Consider the following 22,778-nt stretch of genomic DNA (forward strand, 5'->3'; position numbering starts at 1 on the left):
GACAGTTTAATCGTCGTGTTCCACGAAATTGGAACGCGAGGATCGCGCGCACTCTACACATCTACGCACGAGCATGTAGTGTCTAGATTCTAAGTGTCTAGCTATTTCCAGCTAAAAGTAATAGCTAGTAATTAACTAATTTCTCAGCTATATGTGGATTATGTCATTTTGGTATGTACCTGGCTCAGGCTTCTAAAGCTACTTGTACTGGCGCTGCGGGCCTGTAAACACAAGTACAGTACAGGTCACCAATCACCACACACTGCAGTTGGAAAAGTACAAATAGAGATATGCTATAGAATATAGATACATAGAATAGTAAGGTGGTTACATATAACATGGAATGGTATAGAGAGTAGAATAAGAGTATGACTGTGACAATTTGCAGAGTTACGGGTACGCGCGTATACTTTTGGGTCAGTTTGTTGCGTTACACCTAGACAGGGGAAAGAACGTTGTTACGATAAAAATCTTTGGTTCGACGTGCAAGCAGGGAAGATGTCTTTGTGACAGAGCTAAACTTTTCAGGATGTCTCTTGTAATATACCGAATAATCTGTAATTACAAATTACTGGTGAATTGCTTGTTGCGTCCAAAAAATGGTCCCAAGAAAAATTAATTGGTTTCGAAGAAGATACGATCTGGTGTTATTTTTGTAAATGGTCACGTAGAAGCCATATAATAGTCATATAAATAAAATTAAAACTAATTGCAGCAGATTGTGTCTTCTCGAAAGCATTCGATCGTTTTTCCATACATCAAATAATTTAGGAGTAATTTGTGATTATAGATTGAAATAAGACATTCCATATAAAAGGTATAAAGTTATTTCTCGAAATGGAATCTTCCCTGCTGGTACAATTACGTGAACTGAGCTCGTGGACATTTGTCAAATTCGCAAACACGGTATCATGGTAGTACAGCGTATTAACAGCAGTGCACACTGAACATATACGATAGCATAGCGTGGGTTCTCAGTGTTGAACAATTACGAGGCCAGTTTTCGTGTTTTTCACAGTCATATGTAGCTCGTTTTTCTGTACAATCAAAGCGTTTAGGAGAAGCGAGAAAGATAGTATCTCGTGAAAAAATAGAAAGTAAGTGGTTCGTGTCGATCGTTTCGTGAAACGTGTGCAGATTAAACTTGCCGCGTACTTGCAGCGTTTTCACCACTGCCGCGTTCTCCGCATGAATCTCAAACTTGTGAAAACTGTCGCACGCGTTTCTTCCTGCCAGTTTCCTCGATGTTTACGGGCCAATTAGCTTAATACGTGCCTTGCGACCGATCCCAATTCTGATAATTATACCGTCCTTGATAATAAGTTCTCGACCAAACTCAACAGTATTAATTTAACTCCAAATATCTTTTACGATGTAAAACGTTACGATATGTATATCATATCGCTCTAGTGGCGTGCAAATGTTTTCGATCGGACGGATCTTTCACTTTATAGTCCAAAAGGGGCGTCTAAAAGAATTTTAATTAATATCGAATCAAAGAATACGGCGAATAAAAAAGGACGGTAGAAGATTAAATTTTCTATGAATTTGTCTGTACTTGCTTCGTGGCAACTTACGCTGCGAATATAAATCGCAGATAGTATGCACGTATTTTTCGTGGACAGTTATGAGCAATAGTTTCTCTCGTCTCGGAAAAGAAAAAGCGAAATAAGAAGAAAGGCAACGTTTCGTTGCCGCGACTTACTCGGTTGCTCGAGAGTTGGCATTGTCGTTTTAATTGGACAGCGGTTTCGTTCGTCAAAGGTAACGAGGCGGTACGCGCGACTGGTGAAAGACTTAATTTGCTGGTTTTACAGAGCTCTCGATTGCATTTCTGCTCGATATGAAACCTTCAGAATACCTTTTTAAAATAGTGTCCTGTCAAATGAGTTAATTGGATCGTCGAAACGCAATTAATCTGCCCCATCTGTCCTAGTAACGAAACGACGAATGAGATTTTAACGTTCGTATCTTTACACGCTTATTAACTCTGTGAAAATCGTAGTTTCATTTTTCCTTCTTTCTCGCTCTTCGTTTCCTCATTCCGCAAACATCACCATTCGTTTGTTTTAATTTTTATCTCGCGAAGGTTCGATCATTATCGTCACGAACGTCGAATATTTTATTTCACAGCGATAAGACGAAGGGTAGATTGAAAAGATTTCTTATTTCTACGTAATATCTAAGTTTCGTAAAACAATGAAATCGTACATATAGTTTCATAGAATAATAACAAATGTAATTTAAAAAGTAATAAACGTGTCTGCACGAAAATATTTACACGAAAAAAATCGTGCCAGTGTTCATTGTGTAACGATTAAAATATTCATAAAAGGATTTCACATTTATCCATAAAATTATCGGAGTGGTCTGTACAAGATTAATTTTTAATGATTTCGGGTTATGTAGCCAGTTTCAAAAGCACAAAGTCGAACTCGTTCTCGAGCACGAGTTAAATTCGACGAGTGTGACCGATCAAAGAGCAATTACTCAAATCTTTTTCAAAGTTGTTCCAATTAAAGTTCTGATAGAAAGGGTCGTGCGTGATGGTTATTCGTCTGGTAAGTAGAGACGATTGACATTGAACGCTTTAAGATTCAACCTGACTAGATCTTACGAACATCACGTAATTAATATTCGCTTAATTATCGGAAAATTGAAATGCGCTGATTAATAACGTCATGTCGAATCGTACGGTCGAGAAGCATTTTGACATGTGCCGAGTTTTATTAGTCTTTTATTAAACTTCGTCGATACATTTTAATTAAGAAAATAAATAAATAAAAGAATAACTTTATATACACGTGCCGTTTGAAGTTTTATTAAAAAGTGAGCAAACGTGAAAAAAACCGACCCACGATACTATCGATTTCTAATAGTATTCATTTGGTGCTGGAACAAAATGTCTTGGGCTACTTTGTTACTCTGATGCACACTATATTCGTTATTCTCGTAAACGACATTTTCAGTGTATCCTTTGCAAAGATTTCTTAACACTCTGCTTTTCGCGTAAATCTACTGATAACTTCAATCAGTAGCCGATGTTCGCTTAGTAAAAAATTTCAAGTATACTTTACGTAACGAGCGACTTGCGCGTGATATCAACGTAGTGTCACCGGACATTACCATTCGGTCTGCATTTGACAACACGTTGGTGCAACCGGACGTGAAAGTGTTAATTATTCTTAATTATTCACGAGAAGCTCATACGTGAAACTCGTTTAACTTCGAGACAGGTCGGAGTTGTTCAACAATCATAGCCCACCGAAGTCCATAGATCATTAGAATTCCAGTCAGCCGTAAATGTTCGATAATTGGATATTCGCCGTGGGAGTCAGCGATGGACACGCGGAATATTTTCACGGATGAGCCGAGCGAAAATTTGCAAAACAATTACGCAACTAGGGAATAATTTGTGGCGCGTGCTACGTGCCGTGTCCGACACGAGCTGCTACGAATAAATGTATCGCCAGCAACGTTGTTAAATAATTGAATTATTAACGACGTCTCATTTTACGTTCGCTTCTATGCGAGCCGCTCGATAATTTGTTCGCGTTGCTTCTTTGAAAATAGACGCGTGGGATCCCGACAGTGGGAAAATACGTATGTATAGCGCGCATATAGAGTTTCTACAAGCCGATAACACGAACGACAGTAAGTTACGGCGAGCAAAACGACCTAGTAACGTAAACGAGACATAAACGAGATAAAATGGAAGACGCCACCCCGTCGAGATATGCCAGCCTGGTTTACACGTTGTTGAAGGCTTTAGGGCTTAGCGTTTTCAAGAGGATACGCTGGCTAATCCACCAAAAAGTCATGCGGAGAAACTCCGATAAGGCCTGATGCAGACGAGCGGCTTTCCTCTTGTGCGAGCACGCACGGTTATTGGAAGATAAGCAATGCGCTCGCAGTGACAAAATGATGCCCGTTAACAGATGCGCGACAGTCGTGTACCTACATATAAATACACGGTGGCTACGAAAAGTATTCGTACTAGTAGCATTTTGATCTAAACTCTTCCGAGTTGTCTACAAACTGAGAATTAAGAAATTAGCGACATGTCTTTCCTGTATGGTTTTTATAGACAAACGTACTTCATCGTCAGCGCACGATATAATTGCAATGGACCGTTGAAACACGGAAAATTCACTCGTCTGCGTCAAGTTCAACCCTTAACTGTTATCCTTGGCTCATATAAGTAATTACAATTTACATTATTTAATATCAAAATATATATCATTTTAGATATAGTTCGAGAAAATGAAACACTTGAAAAATAAGTACTTTACTGCAACGATATCGGTCAAGGGTTAAGAATACTAAGAGCCACAGCTGTCTGTAGATCGGACAGTGAAGAAATCGCGTTTTGTGTTTCGTGTCGACTGCCGATTTTTCGACAAACTTACAAATGATTGGCATAACGCTGCCAGTCGTCGATAGGCTCTTAATTAGCGGCGACAGCAGGAAGCGGAAAAAGGTCGAGTATATTCGAAGGGAAGAGCACTTGAACAACGGGTTTAGGAAAAGTTCGTCGTCCGGCAAAGGGCGGATTTAATTTCCGGTCCTCGATAGGACACAACCTCGTAATGAACTTTCTTATCGTTCTCCTGCTTGGCTCTGACTCTATCCAATGCCCATTGGTTGCGGCTGAACTTTGAACGGTTAGACGGAGACCGCCATTTGGCCGCATCTACGTGCCAAAGACGATAACGTTCGATAAGATTTTTTTTTTAAATTCGTCTGTAATTTTTCCTCCGACGCGAGGCCTACTTTTTTATCTCATTCGCCTAAATGTTCTCTTTGCTGTTCTAACCGCGTATCGTTTCACCAGGAATGACGCGAAAAGCTCGGAGAAATGAGAAACATTTCAACTAAACGTCGCGAATTTGATACACGGTCGACTTCGTTGGTATGCACCCTATGCTCGCAATTCTTTCGCACTGTTCGCTACGTTTTCCCTGTGTTTTCAATGTTTGCTTTGCTTTCTCGCTACTTTCTATCGTCAATTGTATTCAGGTAATACGCAATGACGAGATTCATGCGGACGATATGTGGCTCGAGTGCGAAATATGACATGCGAAATCCGAAGCTTTACATTTCGCTGATTATTCTCTTCCAAACTGCAAAAGATTCGATTGCGATTCTTTGGACAAAAAGGTTCTGATTATTTGATTCGATCTTGTGCCATCAGCTTGTTACGTACATATGTATACTACCGTCCAAAGTTCCTGAACACACGTTTATCTCTGATCAGATGTATTTCAATTACGTAATTAAGGATAAACTGCAACGATAGGATCACGTGGATATTACCTTGCTCCTATTTCTTGGCGCGAAGTCTTCCTTGCTGGCCTTCCGCCGCTTGTCTTTCAGGATCATTCTCGCCGCAGCGAACGCCATTCTGCCGATGCACTTTCTTCCGTCCCTTTAGCAATTTCGAATAAGGAACACGAAACTCGTGCTCAACGATTGATCACACGCGATAATGCACAGCCGAACACCAGTCCTCGTACTTACGAATTAAATTTCCTTTTTATTTTTATTGCTTTTTTTCATCACACGGATTATCGTTGAATTAACGAGAATTTACCACTACGATTTAATCGACACGACATACGTATGAATATGTATACGTGAATTGAAATTCGCTACGTTTGTACTACGCGATATCTACATGACTCTCCTTCCCTTCTCTCCTCGTATATATCACTAGACTATAACTAATATTGACGTCGTCTTCTCGGGCCGGGCGTCCTTGTTGTTGATTCTTCCCTTTGCTTATTCTACTCGCTTCTTGCCCGGTTTCGATTTTTCTTCGACTGGTTTCACACGCGACCGGTCTCGAGAAGGCGAAAAGATCGCTGAACACTATCGTTTACGATTTTGAGGATAAACACAGCCAGGGGTTATCGCGGATTGACTAGATTCAGCTTCCTCGTCTTTGGAGTTTTATCGTGAAATTGACCGTGCGGTGTAGCGACGCCTGGCGTCGCCGTCGGTGTCTCTGTTTCCTGTCGCTTCTCGTGAGTAGCTCGTCGACGGGCTCTCGCGGAAGCTCGACGAGGACATTTGCCTGTCGCGATGTCACCGTTATTTCCGGTGGATTCTTCGTACACGACGTTTCTTCGATAAATATACGCGACGTTTCTTCGATAAATATACGCAACGTTACGCTATCTCTATCTTCCACTTCTTTCTTCTTCTGTTTCCTTTTCTTCTTGCGCGTATTATTCTCCTCTAAACGACTACATACCAGGCGACACGAGCCGCAACTGATGCGTCCTCATGGCTCGATCGATCTGTCATTAGTTGCTATAATTATGGCCATGGATCTGAAAAGAAACAGGTTCGTTGCGGACGACTCGCCTACGTGTCTCGATCGATCCTCGAACGATGTTTTCAAACCCAAGTAACGAGGTGCACAGCCTGCCCGTTTGAATAATTAAACACCCGCCATCATCTTGTCGGTCATTTCGTCAGGCTATTTTCGCGCGGTCGCCCGTCTAAAATAACCGGAAATTATGTCTTAAAAAAGGACTTAACTTTCTCTCTGATTTGTTGCCAGTGGACGTTAGCCTCGATATGGCTCAAGGACTAAATACAATCAACAAATGATTATAAAATATCGAAATAATTACAGCTAGCTGTTTCATTGAAAGTGGCCCAGTGTAATTGCAATTAACGTTCGTGATAAACGATTTATACACAAAGCTCAGAAAGCTTTTTGATCAGACCACGTACAAACGATGATCTCTTCACCTGCACGGTTGTTCGTTTTTGCAGGCAAAACGCTCGAACCACCATATAACGAAAAAGAACGGCTCAACTCTTCAGCAAGGCGAGTTTTTGAAGAGGCGTCGACAAGCCCTATTGGAGATGACGAGAAACGAAAGTAGAATGGGCCGTGTTTGCGTTTGCTCTGAACCGCGAAACTTTTCTAATTAAATTCGTTCGCCTAACGCCTCGATAGATTTCGCAGGGGAACGTGAAAGGCAAAAAAAGGAAATCGAGGAGAGCTCGAACGAAACCTTTTCACACCGTATGCTTCCGCGTTTTACACGAACATAAAGATTCCGTGGAAAAACGTAGCGTCAGCCACTTGCGTAAATCTTGCGCGCGCTTTCGACCCTTTTGCCGTAAAAAAAATTCGGCTCATACCAAAAGCCCACTCGTCGTAAGAGTATAAAATATTTTCCTTTGCATGATAATGGCGGGGCATTACACTGCGTATAATTTATCCAGTTATTTACAGAGGAAAACTCGCTAGAAAAATCCGTACACTTCTGCTCGTAAGTATCAGAATACATAGTGGTTTTTTCATTTAAATTCATTTGTAAGGCTAACGAGAGGCACGCGATGAATTAAAAATCATACTTTTATAATTATTCTTCGAACTTTCGTAATTCTCTAACCTAACTCCTATTGAAATCTTTTCATACAAATTAAATGCACAACTTGGAGAAGTTTTCTTAAGATCTGGCTCGAAGTTTGGTATTAATAAGAACAACTGCAATGGAAAAATTAAAATAACACGAGTGCTAGAAATATCTAAATAGCCAAAGTAAGAGAAACATAGCGGATATAGGCGAGAAGAAATTTAAGCACAGACAATACCGATTAAGTGATTTAGAAATTCTCTGAATAAGTTCCAAGAATGTAAAGGTACGAAACATGGTATTTTAATTATAGGTTTGCCTAAATTTGTCGACGACAGGATAAGGCCAAAAATTGCTCTCGTATTTCTTCTCGTGACGCGTGTCTTCCGACCGTTTCCTGATGGACAGCGAATACTTCTTCGTCTCCGGGATTCTACGAGTGATACATGACTCCTGTTCCACGATTCCGAGGTATCGCGTTTAAATCGTCCGGTTCGCGTAATTTGCGTTTTGCTCTAACGAGATGAAAATTCCACGATAAATTCACATCTCGAGCAAAACATGCCACGAAAATGGAGCAAGTTTAAATCGATGCAACGGGTCGCGTTATTCGTGCCTAAAACAGGGCCCACCGATGGTAAATCATTTTACCTTGAAAATTCGGCGCTCGATATCGTTCCACTTGGAATTAATTTCCATGAAATTCCATGTATCCGTAAAAACGTTTTTAGAAACGTTCAAGTACTTTCGTGATCTATTATATATACGTATTCCTTGATGATCACTTATTGCAGAAGATTTCTCAAACAACGTTTCGCGTTACGTTAAATAACGAGATGCGATATTGGCGCGAAGCGACAAACGTTTTAAAAAGTACGTACGATAATACATCAGCTAATGACGAGGATAGAATTGAATGGCGTCAAGATAAGAAAGCAGAAAGCTCAAAGTACGACCTCTTACGATTATAACGAGATGATATAGTACCTGAGGAATAACGTAAAAAGTCCCGTTAAAAAGTGCTATCCAACGGTGTGCTGTTACAGATTACCTTTCGAGGTGTGGCCGTGCAACGTACGTCTGAATCTACTTAATCGATTCCGCGTGCAAACCCAGCTGCACAGAACCTATCGAATTTTCTATAGAATATTCCGAGCGAAATAACTGCAACGAATTTTGTCGAGATCGCGTATACAATGTTCGTTTAATTCGTAGTCACGGTTACTCGGTGCACGTGTAACGGTTAAATAAATTATATCCTTTATCGATTGGGCCATTGTAATCTAAAATCAGACACGCGCGAACGTGTTTCCGCGAATCGTATCTGATCCGATTTCTGTCCTGTATGACACGTCAATATCGACAACGTGTACGACATGTTTCACAAAAAAAATATGCTTCCACCTTTTATAAAAAGAAAATTTCGGCTGTATTTCAAACAGACGAATCGTTCTTCCAGTGATTAAAAAAAAAAGAGAACATTCAGGAATATTCCCATCATTTTCTTCCGCGTTATTTTTTCCAGCAAGTTTTCTCGTTTTTTTTTTTTTTTAGTTTCGACGAAGTTTATCGTGGAGAAGAAAGAGATTCGATTTCCCCCGATGAAACGGCAGATGGTAACGATAGTTCGAACGACAGAGTAATAACGTCGATAAGAGCAGCCCATTGAAACTCCAATGAGATTTCTCGAGGATCAGTTTCAGTGAAAAATTGCAATTTCTGCTTGTCCAGGGCTAACAGGTTCTCGGGGAAGCGAACGATTTTAATCGGATGCGTGTATCGACCTGGACGAGAGTCATTTTCCTCTCGAAATCAAAACAACGGATTTCATCCTTTTACGTCTCCTGGAAACGTATCGGACGTATCTCGCCAACAATTCCTTCCGATCCATTGCCGATTTTTGCTCCCCTTCTAACTAGATCGTATCCGGGTCATTCCGTTCGATGACGTCCACGAAAAATTCGACAGCCAAAATGAGGGAACCGATACGATAAATGCGAGCGACCAGCCGCGAAATCGAATCGTCGATAACGAACTCTCGATGCACAGGGATCTTCCAGCAATTCCGAAGATTATGCGCATCTCGAATGGGAGTCTCGTTTTCAACGAACGAAAAATTATGTCGATTTTGAACGAACGACACGTCCACGAGGAAAGATTAATCTAACAGTGTGGCCTACTTCACGCAAAATAAAACAACGATATATTTCTTTGTAAAAGAAGACGGTTCAATGCTGTTTACGCGAACGCCGATAAACGTGATCGACGTCCCCGCATCTCCTATCGCGAGGCTTTTGATTTATCATTCGAAAAGTTTCGACAGTGTGTCCTGAGGGGTAAAAACGAACACAGTGAGAAATCAACGTGTTTCGCGATACCTCAATGTGCTTCTAATGAGAACGTATTGCCGTGTTATCTCGTCCGAACGATACAGACTGAATTTACAATTAGTTGCTACTCCTGTCACGAGCCGCTCGTTTCAGGCTTGTGTGTCGTGGCTGACGTTCCGGCCTCGCCTCCGGCGGAAGCTTAAAACTCGATTAAACGACTACTGATGCAATGTCAATCGGACGAGAAGCCGCGGAAACTGGATTAACGTCTGTCAGTGTCGCGTTGTTCGCGTGCATTCGAGACCGAGCGTCGCGTTAAATAAGACTGACAATTCGCGAAGAAATCGAAAGGAAAGTACAGACAATGATCCTTTCAGTTAAGTCAAAGACAATGCTGATAATTCCATCAGGCAACTATAACGATCTCTATACTGGTATTAATTAATCAACTAATTAATTTTCAACAGCTCTTCCAAAGAGTCCTTGTTAATTTCTATCTAAAGCTTAATACTACGGAGACGCGCAGGTTGCACATACGAAATTTATGAAAGTACACGAAACGTGCACACAGCACGGTGCTTGTTCTAATTTCTAATATACCGTACTTTGACTCTCGCGATATCATCCTATTGCAACGCTTTTAAATTAACCAGTAAGAGGATCATCTATAAAATAGGAGAGCGCGATAGTCTATCCTGCGAGTAACGTGAATGGTGACCGAGATCGGAAGGGCGTGACATCGGATAAACGGTAGCGGACGTTACCATCCTTTCTACGTCGCGTTTACATCGCAAATTGTCGTGCCCATTAACCTGCACCAGCAGTTATAAACCTATCGTTGTAAAAATAGAATCGAACCCGATGTTCGATGGATGTTTCAGTTTGTTTTTCAGGCGTCCGTATGTCTGGCGATGAAACAGCAAGTGTGTATGCACGTTGCTGGTATGCAGAGAAATGGAGTCACTAGGCTATCGGTGGCGTGGCTCGTTGTTTAGGTTAACAGCCCCTAGTCACGCACGACCGAACGGATCGCGGCTACATCGTTCTGGATACACGTCCACTCTGTCCTTCCTTTTTAACTCGCTTTATCATTCTAGATCTCTGCGTAGCCCAATGGCCACGCCGTGTCCCTGGCTTCGATCCGCCAGACCCGCTGCCACCAGCGAATCAAATTGCAGGACACGGGTCTTCACCTTCCGCTGTGATGTACCGGTGATTAAAATTCCTCGTTACTGCGATCCTTGGCTTCGTCTCCCGCCGGGACTCGTCGTTGCAATAGATTTTTCGCTGCAGACGAGCTACACCCGTACGAGATGGCTTAACGTTTCATCCAATCCATCTTCCTAGAAATTGTGCGGATGTAGGCCGTATTCTCGGTATTCTGTGCGCAGCTATCTTCCGCTTAAGCATCCACGTACGAGTTTCCAGTACTATAAACCGATATTAATTCTTTACCGGGAACGAGAAACGTTGTAGAATTCCCTCCCATTAACTTTCTAATTAAAAGCAGGATTTACAAGGAAGGATTTATCGAATATCCGGGAAAAATTCATCCGTGGGCACATTCAAAATTGATTAATTATTTCCTAGCATAAAACGTCCCATGAATTTCTTATCGAGGAAATCAAGGTTGAATTGCTTCATATATAATTTGATGTTTGTTCTCTTTCTATAATCGTAATCGTAGAATAAAATAATCATGGGAAAATATTCTTCAGAAAACGGAAATATCTTCGAATACAGATTTCGTGGTTAGTAATTTTGTAATATACGTTTATAACACTGCCATTTATAACGTTGGAAAAATCCTGTCTGCAGAGCTAAAATCCCGAATGCAAAGGATTGATATTGGCCAAACGCGATCAACGACATTGGCTATCTTAATAAATACGAAACAGTATAAATCGTATAGACAAAGTTGCGGTACGCTCAGCGTTTCATAACGTGCATAGTGAAGATTATCTGTCAGAGCTTCGGGGCATCGATGGGGTCACGTAGTTGGAGTTCGTTAGAGCGTCTAAACGCAGGGTTGGTTATCGGAAGCCAAGGATGGCGAAACTTCCATTAACATTGCTCGAATTATCAATCTGTAGCGCTTTCATTAAGCTTTCGCAGTTCGGAATCGACTTACGCGGAAAACGGTCACTGGAGAGAATCCTTTCCCGAAATCCTATCTTTCGTGCGTCCCGGTCCATCTTTGTTACTCCCGTGGGAAGTTGGTGTGGAGGTAGTATTGATCACTCCCATGCTGCGCCCACCTCCACCCTCTACGTCCTCCGACCTCTGTTTTCCATCCTCCGTTCTGCATCCTCCGTCCTTTATCCTGCAGCCTCTTCAATCTGCCACCTTCCACGTTTCGTCTTCACGCTCTTCGTCCCTTTGTTCAATCGTTATTCCTTGATCCATCGTATCTTCCGCGAAATAACATCTTACGAGAATATCTACGAGATGTTTGAGAAAGTTGGGCTCAAACCTCGAGAAGAATATGTAGCACACATCGAAACAAGCAAAGGGATCTTAATTAACACGGGTACGAATGTTAACGAGTTTTAAAGTTGCAAGACGTTTTCAACTGTGAGCTTGCAACGACATATTACAACTTTTCGCCGTTAGATTAATTATGTAATAATTAATTATGTAATCGTACTTTGATATCGCTTAATAACAACGATAGAAGAATATATAGTTTATCACTTTGGGGTTGTAGCGTTCGTGTGCATGTATTGAGTTATTCGCCAGTTATTTGTCACTTTTACATTATTTAAATAATGGTTCTGCGAGGAAACGCGGCGGAACGTATGTTGAAACGAATATAAAGTACTGTAAACGGAGCTAGTTAATACCGTATCGATGAAAACGTTTCGCAATTCCGAAGCTAATCATGCTTGAACGTTTATTGAAACGTTTTTATTTATTTCGATCGATACTAGGTATATCTTCCTGAGGTTCGATCCCAAATTTTTAAAACACCCTATATAGGCATCAGTCTATTTTCTGGTTCGATTAACGTCTCAATTATGCGGGTGTTAAACCAAAATCAAGCGGAATTAACACGTCGGATTCTCATCTGACGTCATGTTTTTCACTAGACCAGATCCGACAAGGGAACATCCGGTAAAAGCTGTACCAACCGGCTACCCATAAAAGGGATCGTCCTTCTAATAAAAAAAAAAAAATCTGGTAATCCCGGTCTGAATGGCGGAGGCAAGAATTTCGCTGCTTTTTCGCGTCTGGGCTCGCATTTTTTGTAAGCCGCCCCCGGCACTTCGCAACCAACAGCGTGGTGCGCGCACGCTAAATCCCTTTTTCCGGGGAGAACTTTTCACACAGGCTGCCGTGACTGTGAAAATAGCAGCCGTTTCGAATCGCTGCGAATATTACGCCGAGGATGGAGGATTAACGGCTCCGAAACGGCAAAGACTGCTTTCCGTTGCGTAATCGATACACCACTGTGCGATATCGTTTTGCATTTCCATAGCTCGACCGCCGTGATTTACGATACCCCGATTATTTCCCATCGGGATGAACGCGAAAAACATCACTCGTTGTATCTTTTAAACGTTACTTCCGAAGTTGTATGACGCTCCGTTATTTCGGCCAAGATTCAACCAGAGTCGCAATCGTTGTTTCATCATTGTTCAAGGCTTGTATAATATATATATATATATATTTGTGGTATGAGACAGTTGATTTATGGGAATCGTCAGCGTGGAACAGACTGAAGAAACGTAACGATGCTTACGACACTGGATCGTCGCCAGACTCGACGCCAGGCCACAGACGCAGAATTTCCGCGCTACGTATCAATGTACGATGTAAATGAAATCCTCGTTCACCTTGAAGGGGATGAACAGCGCTTGTTCCACGAGTAAAAAAACACCAGAGCCAGAACCCTTGACGTCACGTCAAGGAAAATTGTATATGTCTCGAAGATTGCGATCGAACATGAAGAAACAATTTGCTCGCGAGTGTATTAAAAGTAACACGCTCGAAGACAGTGCATACCTGTTGCCACGTATAAGCTTGCTGAGATCAAATTTCTTGCTATTTGTATCTTCTCGTGCAATGGAAGAATGACACGTTTCGCGATGTATCGGAGATTGCTAAGCTATCAAAAGCTACGTTCAACTATCAAAGTTACGTTTAACTTCTCCAAACGCCTGCACGTAGTCCTGCGTTTCGCAGAGGAGGCAATTAACCAGCTGAATTGCAAAGTGGTACTTGATGATCCTTTGAAATTTTAATCAAATAACCTAAGAACAAAAGCGCTAACATAGCCGAAAATTTAGATACAAAGAGGTAAAGGTTCTCCTACATTAGCACGATTTGAGTATTCGGTGATATTTAGACAAAGCGTGGGCCTCGATTGTTTGCCCTCTTTCAGGCGCCTTATGTAGCCTAATAGCCTCTCGACTTTAATCCAGCTACGCTATCGTCTATGAGTATTTCGACACTTCCAAATTATTGGGAATATATAAAATACAGTTGAAAGAAGCACGCATATATTTCTACGATGAAATCATCACTGCTAATAAACCCTTTTTTACTACGTACCAAATACAGTAATGATTTAAATGTAATTATATATATATATATATATAAATTTTACAAATTCGTAGCAATTGATAAATTCCATCTGTAAAATTGTGAAAGGTAATTCTATAACGTACAACTCGTAATTTGTTAATTTACAGTATTGTGTGTAACTTGATAATTTACTAATATATTATTAATGAACTAACAAGCTACAAAATATAATTATTTATTGATATAATAATTATACAATTCTCTTCCATAATTTTACGATTCTACGCCAACTAGGATAATCGAATAATAGATAATTTGTAAAATTGACTTCTAAAATTTCATTTCTTCGATTATTATCAACCTTCTACTAATCCCATATAATGATCCATTAATAGTGCTAATAATTATTCACGCGTATCTTCCAAAACTTCAGCAAGAAGTCAGTTGTGTAAGAGATCCCTGATGACTAAATACTTCTAGACTTTCACGTAGATCAGGACAAGGTTCCTCTCTTGGAAGGTTGGCATATCCAGGACGAAAGAGTGACGGCTCGAATTTGGGGCAACGTCTTCGACGTGTCAGGCCGGTGTCGGCCAGGAGGAATCTCGCGAACGGTCGCCCGCTCCGGAATATTTACCCAGCCGGGTTTACGTGCCGAAATCGTGCACGTGCGTACGCGTGCGCACGCTACCGTCCAGGTTCACGTCCTACTTACGATATCGAACTGCGGAAGGGCAGGGCACCCCGCAAAACGTTTCTGTCATTCACTATTTATCTGTGCACGCTCGAGCGGACGCGTGTTTTCGCACGCCTTTGTTCCGCCATCGTTCTGCCTTCGTTCTGCTTTCGTTCGTCAAAGGCCTGGTCCGCGAGGGAAATTCCTCGGGAAAATCGTTCGACGGTTTAAGTGCCAGCGAGCAACAGATTACGGATTGAATGGGCATTCGAGAGTAATCACGATAATGAGAAGGGATCCGTTCGATCGTCAGCCTGAAGGTAAGGCTGGGATTGTCGGCCAAGTAATTTTGTAATGTCTGTCGCGGTGGAAGCTAATGACGAAAAGTACGAATGGTAGGTTGGAGGGTTTGCTCGTTGAGAAAATAATCGAAATAATTGCGCCAATTAACGATAGGCGCATCTCTAGCAGAGCAACGGCGTAATGCTTCTGGGAGAAATTGCTCGTCGAAGAGGAGAGGCAGTTGAACGATGGCCAAGTGCAACTGTATGGCTATCTCTGTTACGGAAAGAGACTCTGTAATCGACTGGAACGTAATGGAAAGGGTCGCAACACGGAAACAGCAGCTCTGGAAAAGCGTTCACCCATTTACTAAGTAAAGAACTGGAAAGCTTGACGAGACAGTCTAATCATTCGGAAACATCCTGGGAGAATGCGTTAATTTTCGGATCTTCGTGTCTTTCGGCGGTTGAACAGAAGTATTTCAACGTGAAATGATCGACGAATGGAACAACCCGATAGATTCGAAACTATGTGTCTTTAGAAAATAGTAGAAACGAATAATATCAGTTTAGTTTTTACGTCGATATAACTTGACTAATGTTTTATATTTTACGTGAAAACGACCCTAGCTTTTTGAATTGTCCTCGGCGCAATCGTAGCGATCGTATGGGTTTCGATTAGATGAAAAATCCGAGTTGTTGGTCGCGTGACTGAATGGTCGAGAGAGTTTTCGTGCGCCACGAAATACGGAAGAGACGCGGGACAAGCGGTCAGGGGTCCGACCGGCGAAGACGGTGCAGACAACGAACGGAAAACCGGGCAGGAAACGAAGGGGTAAACGACAAGGAGATACATCGCGAGGAAACACGATTGTCGTTGATTATCTGAATAAACCGAGCCTATTTCACGCGAGTCGGTCTCTTTCGGCGAGCGATATCCGCCCAAAAGCAAGATCGCTTGAAATTTCACCGAGGTCGGTCGCTCGTTTATCGCCACCTGACAACCTTCGCGCTCTCCTCCGGGAATAACGAAAAAAATCCTTTCAAATCGCATACCAAGCTCTCGGGAATATCGACGTATTCGTCACTCGCGCCACTTCTATTTTCTCCGAACGTGATCTCGAGAACCTCTTATAAAGAACATCGCGTTTCGTTCGTTGGTTTATCAAGACGCCATGAAATCTTAGAAGGATGCTTAGGATCCTTAGAAGGAGGAGGGATATTATTAGCTCCCTGCTTTCCGATATATTAAACGAGATTACTTTAATTTTAGAACGTTACGATTAACACGAAAGTCATCAAGATACTATAACTTAGGATAAGATCGGATTGTTTGAATTAATCTAATCGTGGTCCTTGCATAGAGTAATCAATCTTGCGTATCATGCAAACAATATTACTTTATCTTTAACGTAATCGTGAAAAAATGAGAAAATTCTTCTTCCGTTTATCGTAGCCACTATATCGAGCCATAAGTTCCTTCTTCGAGAGCGAGAGTTCTTCAGATTTTCAAGTTATATGGCTTGATGTCGCGTGAGACCGTCTTTCAGACAGTTGACTGAAATATCAACGACATTTGTCAAGCAAGCGGAATATTTCTGCGAGAATTTGCGAGCCGTCGACGTAACAGCTTTACGCAAATATCATTTGTCAGAGTTTCGTTTCACGACTATGTTTCATGGTCTCGCGTGAACAACGCTCGCGTGTAATTGAACGAAGCATGAGTCGCTTAAGTCCCTGCGATCTTATTAGGCTCGTTTCGTGGCTTAAATACCTAGAAACCAAACGTTTTTTTTAGAAATACACCAACAGGCTGCACGGATTTAAACGTTAAAAACTTTTCTCGTCGTTTCTCTCCTCGTCAATAATTCCCTTCGACCAAGATCATCGTTGAAAATGGAGGAATGTTATCGAGGGTGCAACGACTTGGCGAACAATAAGCCTTGAAATCTCTTCTCCCTGTGACCGATCTACACCAACCCTGTGTTGACGAGAAATAATAACTACGTAGCCTGTCTGTCAGAAGTTTCTAAAAATAATTTGCTATCGTGAATCACTTAGACCTTCGAAAATGATAACCGTTGGCAAAAGAAGATCAACCCTTGCCACTCACGCGACTATTACAGTTCGACTAAATCGATATACAAAGTATCTCGATAACTATATAATAGACAGAGGGGTATTTTTACATGAAAAAATAAGCTGATAACATAGAAGATAGAATTTGTTCATACGTCAACCTACATTTCCTATGTTTTACGTTAAGGTCGATTACCTCAAAACGCGATCAATGACCATCGTATACGTTTTTCGCGTCGACACGTTACTCTCTAGATGCTTATCTATCTGCTCGATCATATTGCCGAATAATTAGAGTCCTGCAACCGCAATTTCTTCGCGGTTGTTCCGAAGGCACTGTGCGTTTCCCTTTCGTCGTGACAAAATTAATAGCCGTGATCGTTTAGAAAGTGGATCTTTCGCACATGACACGAGGAATTACTCTCGCGATTTCGTTGCTACTGGTAGTTGCTATTTACAGAAACGTATTCTGTTCGAGGGCGTCAATTTAGAAACAGGCATAATTGGTAAATTGAGGAAAATTATTGGAGGCGCGCGAGCTTTAACAACGTTCGACACGCAATACGGATATTAATTGCAGTAATTTGAGCGAATGGGCAACAGGTTTGATCAGTGACTGGTTCACTTTCGTCGTGTGGTTCCTCGAAATGGAAAATGCGTCAGACGATTAGCATCTTTTTCTGTGCGTGGAAATTTGAAGAAAATGACGGAAGGAACGCGACGCGATAAGATAAGCTAACACCCAAAGTCGTTTTATAGGTTTACGGGCTTCCATAACCTGGTTATCGATTCGCCGAGCGAAATGACAATGTAATATTTCTTCGCTCTGCACTGTTCTATTCGGCGTGCACGTTTTAACATAACCTTGTTACGTGATTTCGTAATTCGTCGATATTACATGTTATCTAAAGCAGCTCACGAAAACATTCGAACAAGTAGAAAGTCATATTTTTCATAGATATCATAAATTAACGATTTAGAAACCTAAGAATAATAGATTTTACTGCCTATTATATGTATCATTTCGTAAACCTACCATTTAGTTTATTATTAATTGTATTGACATTTTTCTATATTTCGAAAAACTTAGAAAAATATTTTATCTAATCTGAAGAACATTAATCTGATCATAATTCTGATTCCATTTCTAATTCAGAAATTAAGAAATCTAAAGATAGGGACGAATACGATTTAATCACACCGTAATATCCTATTATAGGTAATTACGATGATCACGAGCAACGAAATCATATCAATTCGATTTATCCGTAAATTAGTAATATTTTATGAAATATGAACAGTTATCCGGATTATAGAGAATTTAATCATGACATGCCACATTCCAGATTCAACCTTTACTGTGAATTATTAATTCGTCACACTTTGACGAAATCGACGTGCCGTTGCAACTGTGTATAATACAAGAATACTATTATTAAAAATCATCGATGAAAAATCTGCGGTTGTATAAACCGTCTTTCGTGGTCACTAAATCGTACGGCCACGAGCTGCCCGTAAATGACAGAATATTATGCGATAGAACAGCCAAAAAGTTTCCAACGTCGGAATTCAATTCTGCAAATGCATACTTCCGTCGCTCGCTTGTGAACGAGCGTCGCGGATACCAAGGCGAAAATTTCAATCGGAACACTATCAATCTTGCGCGGACGTGGTTTTATCGTTCGTTCGCAGGGATGCCTGTATCCCTCTGATTACACCTGTCGCGCGTCCGGATTCATAACGTTCCGCGTTAAATGCACGCGAACGTGTTTTTCATTCAGCTTTTTCAAGAGCCGATCTTCGAAACACTTTGATACAGCACTGGCAACAAATCAGCATTAACAAAGAGCGAGCTCTGGCGCTCGTTCGAATCCACTACTGTGATTGAACGCGCCGAGTCGATCGCCTGTGCAACGTAAAATGGTGAACGTGTGGAATGTTTAAGCGCCCGGGCCAGACGACTGAATAATAGTCGGCCACTATTATTCCGCGAAACGAGACAGGCAGCACGAGATCCCTCGTTATCGAGTGATCCTGCTAGGTATTCCGTTTCTCAGGCTTTCGAAATGTACCTTTCGATCGGAAACACCGGTACAGAAATGGTCCAGTCATTGGACTGGACTTTACGGCAACGTTAACCTCGACGATCGATCGTATCGATTTATATAAAGTACCGTAAGGTTCGAAAGAAACGTAGGGAACGTGGATTTCGGGAGTAGGATAGAAGCGAATCTGTCTAACTTTGATCTTTTCTACAGTGGTTAAAATCGTTTCTACGTTAAGCGGAAACTATAATAAAAGCACTAACAGCTGTTTCTACCGTCCGATTCCGATATTTTTTTTATCATGTGGATGAAATCGTTTCTACATTAAAGGAAAGTAGCAAGGACTGCTTCGTTTCGTACTTTTCATTTATTTTAGGAAACCAATGAAATGCAAATCCCGGTAACAAAGCGAAGTTTGCTGTAAAAGAATTTTACCTGTTAACCGGGCAAACTCGTTATTCAGATTGCCGGTTTTTCAGACACAGTGATCGAAGAGCTCGTAACAATACTACGCCTAGCGAGTTTTAGGTTTTCACTACTGGAATGCGTTATTACCTAAAAATGACAAATAATTGACAAGGCTTGCTTTTCTTACGAGTCTCTTAATTTCTTTATTTATCAATCTAATATTTGCCAAAGATAGATCATATTATATTTTCATGTGCGGAAATTAAAATCAATTTAATTGAAATTAATACGTTTCGATTTAATATTAGGAACGTTTCTGGTTAAGAAACGAGCCGGTTAACAGGTTAAGCCTTTCTTCGATCGACAGTCTACGTATTGGGAGGCGTACAGGAAGCTCGTCTTTGTCTCTGATTGCAATGCACGTGGTCATATTTAATCATGTTATTTAATCTCGTGAAAGAAACAAGTTGACCTTGCGTGAGACATCATGCATACGTCTAATTCAATTGGCCAACGGACAGCGGCGAGAAAAGCGTTTGTCATCGCGTTTCACTTTGAAAAATTAATCGAATGCGTATACGACACGAAAACGAAAACAATCGTCTAATGAAACATCGCACACCTTTAAAACAGCGTTTTCGTTATTAACCGAATTATTAATAGCTCTATGAATAAGGCGTAGTTATTTGCAGGATTGTTGCCGGCAGAAGAGCTAATTTTTTATGAGAAATTCGCTGCGGAAAATTGAACGTGTCACGCGTATATCACGTGTTACGTTGACACAGGGGAAATCGTCGACGAGCGTGAAATTTTGAAGCCACCTTTTTTTCAAAGATTCACGCGATTCCACCTCTTGGAAGAACAATTCATTGAGGAACGTTACGAAAGAATGGGAACCATTTAGAAGTAGCGCGATAAGAGATTCAATTTTCGGTCAACTAAACGATCGTCAACGATCATCGGAAACTGCTCAATGGAACTTCGATGAAAAGTACGTTTCTAAAATTTCACCAAAAATTCGTTGAAAAGGACCGAGAAAAATGACAGGTCGGAGGAGCAAGTAGTACGAGTCAACGATTCGTACGAGTGGGCAATCACGCTACGAAAAGAAGCACACGGTGCGTGGAAAAAAGTTTCCAATAAACGATTGAAACAACCTTTTTATCGAGGATTTTAGCGAAGAAAAAGACATTCGATGGAGGAAATCCATTTCCTGCGGAACGAGAAGAGAGAGGGCACCTTACTTCCGAAAACCGTCTCACTCGCTCGACGGGACGTCGATTCGTTTCGACAAAAAAAAAAAACGGTCCGCGCTTAAGGCGGCCACTTAAACGGCACAAAAGAAACCGCGAGCACTTGTTCCCGACCGAGTCTACCTCCCTGGAGACTTTCAGAAGCTGGTGATTGTCACGGAATCGGCCAACGGTACCCGCCATTTTTGACATAATCACTGAGAAACTGCCGGCGGATGGATCGTTCGCCGTGGCTAGTGCGTCCTTTTTTTACACACTTCCGGGAAATTCCATTCTCGCCTTTCTGTTCGTTGGCCGTTGCCTCGAAAAAGCTAACTGAACGAGCTTCAAGGTCGTGATGGAGATAATTCGAAGTTGGTGAATCGGACGTTGTAACAGGGGTCGAGATGACAGAAGATCACGGAGAAAAGATCGAGTCGTTGAAAAGGGGGTGACTGAAAGATGAAAGGAAATAAAGTAGATAAGAAATAGGTTGAGAATAGGGATACAAAGGATGCAGTTTGACAGAGGGGGGAAAAAAGTAACCGCTTGCGGACTTACGTGCTCGATGGTAGGCAGATGGGCCGTGACTGACACCCCCGGTGCCGCCACGCGCCCCTCGCGCACCGACTCTGCGATTTCGAAGACAGTGCGCAAGCTCGAAGCCCCGCACGACCGCCACGATCAGAGCTTCTCCGGAGCTTGTCCCGACCCCCGAGAGCATCATCCGTGTTGGTCTACGGAACCAACGACCAATGTGCTCTAACGTGTATCTTCTACGTTTACGTACGCCATCCTCAGGGTGAATGTCTCTCCCTTAGCTTCCCACTTATCCTCGTGTTTTCAACTCGTGTCCAAACTACACGTTATCTCGTGTCAAGGTACATAATCGTTATCTCTGTCAAGATTTATCTTCGTATGGTTTGAAGGGCATTTAGCCTGTCCACGGTTATCGTGTCAAGCGAAGATTCTCTGACTAAACATCGTCCTCGTAATCTACGTTACCGAATTCAGGCTCTTATAGAGTTTCATTGAACCAATGCTGGGATCCATTGACGAAGCACTTCTATTTCTTCCTGAAATAGCTTCGAACGACACGCTGAGAGGCAAATTATCGGTGACAAATTTAGTAGAAAAACGTGCACGACGTTGGAGAAAACGTTGTCACGTTGCGTTGTAGCGGAACGTTCGAAATTCCACGAGATTCCATTCAATTCCAGGGCTCGCTACGTTGGATTTCTTACGAGCCAATCCTGGAAGATCTATCGAACGTAAAAATACGCAGCGGTTTGTCTTTATTGCACAGCTAGGGATCGATCGATCGATCGAAGCGGCGTAGTCGTACACTAGCGTTGTAATTTTGCCCGGTGATTTCGCTTCATGGGATCGGAGAGCCATGTACTTCACTGTGCTCTCGCTCTAGTCGAATAGTTTCCGCTTGGAAATTCTCATTTTCGAAAAATATGGCGCTGACAGCGGCTGCGAGTGACGTTCGTCTTCGACGAACACGTGAGTCATGAAACAGTTGCATGCAACTATTACACAAACTGTTTCGTAAGTATCTTTAGCTTATGTCCCATTTCGTGATTCTGTAATATCGATTGATGGTCGTTACATCGTTTATTGATGAACAAATTCTGTTTCGCAACGATGAAAGCCAGATAATAAACACAAAATGCGTAATACACGATGCTAAACCAGAAATTATTAAACAGTGCTTCTATGTGAAACTAAATCCCATTTATGTACGCGTTTATGGCAGATCTAATCTCCTGTCGTAGTCTCCAATTTATATACGTATTTCAACCTTGCTGTGATTTT

The 22,778-nt window shown here is 41.6% G+C and overlaps 1 protein-coding gene across 6 annotated transcripts in view; it reads right to left on the minus strand.

The window, feature by feature from the left end:
* Positions 1 to 22,778, minus strand: part of LOC117216555 (neo-calmodulin-like) — an 84,195-nt gene that overhangs the window by 31,229 nt on the left and 30,188 nt on the right. For 2 of the 6 annotated variants that reach the window (XM_033463329.1, XM_033463331.1), the window contains one exon: positions 180 to 221. The exons of 2 other annotated variants lie outside the window; for them this stretch is intronic. In XM_033463329.1, coding sequence (XP_033319220.1) covers positions 180 to 221 — 42 coding nt within the window. Of the gene's footprint in view, positions 1 to 179; positions 222 to 5,316; positions 5,451 to 22,778 lie in introns of those variants that run through there. 2 more of the 6 variants (XM_033463328.1, XM_033463330.1) reach the window with 2 other exon arrangements.

Source organism: Bombus bifarius, unplaced genomic scaffold (assembly GCF_011952205.1).
Source record: "Bombus bifarius isolate JDL3187 unplaced genomic scaffold, Bbif_JDL3187 scf7180000010271, whole genome shotgun sequence".
Taxonomy (NCBI): domain Eukaryota; kingdom Metazoa; phylum Arthropoda; class Insecta; order Hymenoptera; family Apidae; genus Bombus; species Bombus bifarius.